This window comes from Poromitra crassiceps (assembly GCF_964638095.1).
Source record: "Poromitra crassiceps genome assembly, chromosome: 16".
Lineage (NCBI taxonomy): Eukaryota > Metazoa > Chordata > Actinopteri > Beryciformes > Melamphaidae > Poromitra > Poromitra crassiceps.
Genome location: NC_139645.1, coordinates 3,121,964 through 3,128,522, shown reverse-complemented (window position 1 = coordinate 3,128,522; position 6,559 = coordinate 3,121,964). Strand labels below are relative to the sequence as shown.

At 47.1% G+C, this 6,559-nt stretch overlaps 1 protein-coding gene across 1 annotated transcript in view; it reads right to left on the bottom strand.

Moving 5' to 3' along the window:
- The window catches only part of LOC310790853 (mothers against decapentaplegic homolog 6-like), a 34,408-nt gene extending 28,747 nt beyond the window's left edge, over positions 1 to 5,661 (bottom strand). The window contains exons 1-3 of the mRNA XM_083652562.1: positions 4,229 to 5,661; positions 1,517 to 1,570; positions 379 to 456 (exon numbers count right to left, since the gene is read on the bottom strand). Coding sequence (XP_083508688.1) covers positions 379 to 456; positions 1,517 to 1,570; positions 4,229 to 4,982 — 886 coding nt within the window. The 5' untranslated portion in view covers positions 4,983 to 5,661. The remainder of the gene's footprint in view (positions 1 to 378; positions 457 to 1,516; positions 1,571 to 4,228) is intronic.
- Between the last annotated feature and the right edge of the window lie 898 nt (positions 5,662 to 6,559).

Genomic DNA, 6,559 nt, shown 5'->3' with positions numbered 1-6,559 from the left:
CGCACGCCCGCACGCACACACACACACACACACACACACACATCTCATGCAACTCAAATATTTCCCTGTTGATTATTTGTGACACATGCGTCGTCCTCCAACAGGGAAATGTATTTCCTTCACAAAGCCCCCCTGAAACAAAAACCTTGTAATGGCCCCTGAACTGTTCACTACAGCCCCAGTCCACCACCAACGTCTTGACTCCTGAAGGGGGGGGGGGGGGGGGGTGTTCTCTATCCTAGACTGAGCATATTATGCCCTCCTCTCTCACCACAAGAAGAGGGTCATCTTACCACGGAGCCATCACGCCACCGTGTGATGAGCAGGTATCCAGAGTTAGTATGCGTGCGCCGGTACAATCATAATGATGCGACTCACCTGTGTAGTCTCTTGGCGGGACGTGAGGCGCGTTGGAGTAGTGGGGGGGCACAGTTTCAGTGTAAGACAGAGTTGAGTCTGGTGAAATGAACAAAAAGCACAGATGAGCGAGACTAGAAGCTCAAAGCATGGAAGACAGGCTTTCTGCAGGTTTTAACAAGTTAAAATTAAGGCTTTTTAAGGCGTTTTTAAGACCATTATGAAGACAATTGAAGACCTATTTCACGTCTATAGTGGCAAAACAAAGTATGAGGGATATGAAACTGTATTGGGGATGGCAGCAGGTGTTTTTACAGCAGCTTTATGCGAGACTGAAGTTAATGCAACTTTTTAAGTAACGTTAACTTCATAATAACTTCGATCAATTTAAGACCTAGCAAAATCGTATTTAAGACATTTCATATCAATGCGGTCCAATTTAAGACATTTGAAGGCCTAAAATTCTGATGAGTGGATTTTAGACTTTTTAAGATCCCGCGGAAACCGTGGGAAGAGACTGACGATCCACTCTGTTGTTTACGTGGGTGTCATCATGTGATTCCTCAAAAGGTAAAAGACTGTCACAGGTAAAGACTGTCACAGGTAAAGACTGTCACAGGTAAAGACTGTCACAGGTAACGCCTGTCACAGGTAACGCCTGTCACAGGTAACGCCTGTCACAGGTAACGCCTGTCACAGGTAACGCCTGTCACAGGTAAAGACTGTCACAGGTAACGCCTGACCAACTCTGTCACAGGTAACGCCTGTCACAGGTAAAGACTGTCACAGGTAAAGACTGTCACAGGTAAAGACTGTCACAGGTAACGCCTGTCACAGGTAAAGACTGTCACAGGTAAAGACTGTCACAGGTAACGCCTGACCAACTCTGTCACAGGTAACGCCTGTCACAGGTAAAGACTGTCACAGGTAAAGACTGTCACAGGTAAAGACTGTCACAGGTAAAGACTGTCACAGGTAACGCCTGTCACAGGTAAAGACTGTCACAGGTAACGCCTGACCAACTCTGTCACAGGTAACGCCCCTGACCAACTCTGAGACACTTTCAGTACAAGCAGATTGTAAAGATTGTCATCGTTACAAAATATGACACCTTTGATGTCATTTCCTGGTTTGTTACAGGTGATCTAGTGACACTCACCCAGTGGCTTATGTTCATCTGAACGGGACAGAGAATATGGGGGAGGAGGTGATTCTGAAAAGACAACAACAACCAAAGTTAAAAGCTGTATGAACAAAAGGGACACAGAGACGCTGAAACCATCCGTTGAGAAATAGCAATGTAATGATCTCACACAGTATTGTTTAGTTACATGAATATGGGTAAAACTTTACAATAAGGATGTATTATTAACAGTTAACTAATGTGTAATAGTAATAATTTACTAATGGTGTTCATATTAACTATTCTTTTATATATTATTTAATAGTTTAGGGTTAGTTAGGGGTAGGGTTATGTTTAGGGTTAAAAGACACGTTGGCTCTGCAATTTGCATGATGTCCCCGACAACTATGTCTGTGTGTGGCGAAAGTTGGTCAAAACGGATGTTGCGCCTAAAGGCGGGACGTCCACCCAAGACACGACATCCGCTCATTTACCCAATCACATGCATCCATTATGTTTACATGTGTCGTGATTGGTCGAATACCGTTGAACTTCCTTCTGGTCTGCTTCTGGCCAAATTTTAACAGGCAAACGTACAGACTGTCTATGGAGCATTCGAAGGTTGTAGAAGATACAGCCTTGACAGACTAATGGTTAGGGGGTAATTAAGTCTAAGCGTTAGTTAATAAGCATTAACTACGGGTTAGTTAATGCTTATTAAGCATTATTAAGCATTAACTAACGTCAAGATGCTCTAACTTTATTTATTATTCTCAATAGTTTGAGCTGTGTCTGTTTTGCTGTTATTTTCTCTCTATTAGTCTCTATCACACTCAATTTTAATAGTCTTATTCTTCTGTAGGCTATATCCTCTGATGCTGCTTGAGACATATAGACGGTTTTCACCAGAGCGCAACCCCACAGCACTTCCTTTTTCTCAGCATTCGGCAAACTGCAGAAATATTCACTCGACATCGTTACTTTTGTTTTCGCCGCTCAGCTGTATAGACGGTTTTCACAGAATGGTCAGTCCTGCACTTGAATGTTTTTTTTTCTTTTATGTCCATAGTAAACACTGCAACAGGAAGTGAGCGGGGGTTCAATTTAGACAGTTTTTGTTGTCAAGTTAAAACCGTCTATAGAAATAAACTTTTCAATCAATCAACATTGATTTTTTTGCACAGCCGTGTCGCCAGTGACACAATAAGGATACTTTTTATTTCAGTGCGTTCAGTAACACACTCAACACTCAGTAGTTTTGACTAAATGTGTCAATATAAAGTGATGTACAGACCCATACAGGGATTATTATGTGTTTCACACACACACACACACACACACACACACACACACACACACACACACACACACACACACACACACACACACACACACACACACACACACACACACAAACGTGCACACAGATTCAAAGAATAACAACAACAACAACAACAACAACAACAACAACAACAACAACAACACACACACTCGAAATCTGAGTAATGTGTCAGCAGCACTGTCTGTAGAATGGAGAGGAGCTCCAGAGCAGAGCGGACATGATGCTGCGGCCCCTTTAAGAGCAGAGGCAGTAATTGCCGGAGTCCTCAGTCAGTCAGATACCCAGCGCGTCAGTCTGGCGCCAGCCCTATGCAAACTGTATATTATCACCACTCCTTCACCTAAATAACAAGAGGAGGACCTTCTTGTCAAGAGAAAAAAGAGACTAAGTGCAACTGGAGAGCGAGCTTCAAATGGATGATGTGGGAGGCAAAGTTTGTGCACAAATTTAAACCAGGCAATGCGAGGACGACATCAAAATAATGCTTTGCCAAATTAAACTCAAAGGCAGAGTTATATAAAACTGTGGGATTATAGCCACTGAAACGCGACTAATTGTGTCTAAAGTGTAGTGTGAGGTAGGGTTTATGGGGGGGGGGGGGGTGTATGTATGTATGGGTGGGTATGGGTGAATGTAGGCCACCACGATAAGTAGCCATACAGCTTGGATATTATTATTATTATTATACCATCACTAACACGCCTGCAAAATAAACGTTTGCATTGTAACCACCAAAACATATTTTAGGCTGAATATAAACGCCCACCAGGAGAGATCTGACATGGCTTCATCAGTGCTAGGAGCGCCTGGGCTGAAACAGGGAGAACTGAATGGCTCTGTTTTTATAGTCAGTTAATTTCAGTAGCCTATTTTCATCTTTTAAACAACATTCCACCTCGGGTGCAGGTCTCAGGCCAAGCTTAAAGGCATATAGACCCTGCTAATTGGGAATTACAGTCCATATCATGTAGGCTACACATCAATCTTATTGCCAGTCGTTGATGCCAAAATGCACTATAATAAAATCCAAATCTAATCCAAAGCCATGACGCACATCACTTTGATGTGATCAAGTAGGCCTATATGCCCTGCAGCTGCGTGGTTTTGGTGAGCTGTGGACCAGTGGGTTCCCAAAGTGGGGTCCGAGGGCCCACAGGGGACCTCGAGGGAGATGCAGGGGAAGAGGGGGGGGGGGGGGTCCAGAAAAACGCCTAATGGTTTAATTTTAGAGTTGCTTCATCTGGCAGAGACATCACGACAGAAGGAGGACCTTTACTGTAATAGGGTGTCACCCTCTTCAAACTTCAATTTCTGATGTGGAATATCTAAGGAAGGGGTGACCACATGTAATGCCCCCCCCCCCCCCCCCCCCCGCCCCCCCTCCCATGGTAGGCTGGTGTCCTTACCTGGCCCACATAAGCGGCTGTAGTGATAGGGGTTGCAGCACACCTTGGCGCTGTCCACTGCGCTGAAACTTTGACAGTGGCACAGCGCCTTGAGCCGGGCACAGAGCTGCAGGTCGCTCCAGCGATACAGCTTACAGAGCAGGTACTGTGGAGAGATGTGATGCGCACCGAGCCGCAGGTCGGCCCGCGGCACCATGACGCATTCACTGGGTATCCCCCCTTTGGTCTCTACGGCCTTCACCAGCGCGTCCAGAGCCTTCTCCTTGAGTCTTTTTAAAAGCGCGTAAGCGACGCTCTTGAGTTCCTCCTCCGCGCACTGACACGACGACGGGCCCCCTCCGTCTTTCCTCGGGGCCCAACGATGAGGGCTCCGGGGTCTGAGGTCCCATTCCCCAAACAAACAACATGTCACCGTCCTGCTGTCATCACCCTCCCGTCCCCGCCGACAGCCTCCTCGATGCCCGGGGACGCACATGGCACCCCGGTCATCGTCTGGGTGCTGCTGCTCCTCTTCCTCCCTGTCCGCGCTCTCTGTCGGGTCCCCGGCTTCCCCCAGAGGCCCCGCCGGAGCCGCCGGGTCAGCACGGGTCACCGGCCGGTGCTCCACTCGGACTGCTGCGCGCTTCCCTGGGTTCCTGTCCCGAGCCCCCTCCTCCTCACCTCGTCGGCCTCCATCTCGCCCCCCGTCGCTCTCGGTGACCAGACGGCTTCTCCAGAGTCGCCGTACAAGACCTGAGCGTTTCGACCTGAACATACGACAAACCTAGACAGTTCTGGATGTGTCGTATCGGTCCAGTCCCGGTCTGTGGAGATGCCACATCGATTTTACGCTCGCCGCGCAAGATCAAGGCTTTGCGCAGGGTGCGCACAACATGCGCAGCCGGAGGTCACAGATTGATCGCTACCCCGCAGCATTTAGAAAGTCATATTCGCTCATGTGTTGCATCAAAAACGCCTGCAGAAGGTGAACGCTGCACACAGCCACACTGGCTAGTAGTGACCCGCTGTCGCCAACTCAATTAAGCCACAACTTTTGCCAGCGCTCTCGACAAGCCCACAGCCCCCCGAGACTCCGGAGACCCCACACACAAACCCAGCACCATAGCTAGACCACCAGACAATGCGCAAAACTAATCTATAGGTCTATTCATTAACTAAGCGACATCAGCAACAGAAAGTATAAATCCAAGTTTGCCAGTTTTTTTTTTCCCCCTTGGGTTTTGGGAACCCTAGATCCTTAAAATCCGCTCCAGACACATCGGCGGAGTTCCTTCACCCCCGAATATATAATCCTCACACTATACAGACAAAATCCCAATCTTTTGATTCACTGCGTGGAAGAAGAAGAAGCAATAATCCCTGTGCAGTGCCGGAATAAAGGAGATAGATAGCCGCTCCGGGGCTGAGGACGCCAGTGCCAAACTCCAGGACGGATTCCGTGCTGAGAAGTTGTTAAAGAGAGCTGGAATTACTCCACTCTCCACTCCCCTGCCCGCACAGTCCTTTTCGGATGCAGTGCGCAGCGCACGCACACGCACGCACGCACGCACGCACGCACGCACGCACGCACGCACGCACGCACGCACACACACACACACACACACACACACACACACACACACACACACACACACACACACACACACACACACACACACACACCAGAGTCAAGCCAGTCAGAATAAAAACAGTACTTCCGGTTCAGGATTTTCAAACTAAAACAACTTTATGGTGAACATGGGTCGCGATGTCTGAGTAGAAGTACCACCATTTTATACTATTCTCTATTTAATAGAGAATAGGCTATGTTTAAGGATGCATTCAATTATGTAATTGAGTCATTTTCTACTCCACCATGGACTTACGCGAGATATGACATGCTACGCTATAGGACTGCCAAAGACCGCTTGGAAGGATATACGTCTGTTATCTTGAAAATAATATTTATAAATTATTATTATTATTATTATTATTATTATTATTATTATTATTATTATTATTATTATTATTATTTTGGGGGGCAGCTCTGCAGAATAGCAGCCATCCCACTGTCATGCGCACTTTTATTCTGAAGGCAAATCACTCAGCTTCTTATCTTATACTGTCTGGCTTGACGCATCTCTCTCTCTCTCTCTCTCTCTCTCTCTCTCCCTCTCTCTCTCTCCCTCTCTCTCTCTCTCTCTCACGGGGCCACAGAGGAGAGCTCTGGAGCCATTGGTTGATTCCCGCCATCATGTGCCAGTCTAGACACTTTGGCGGCTTGGAGCCGCACTGATTGTTGCGCAAACATGGTTTCAAGTTTCTTAACTCTTAAAGACGCAACATCCTTCC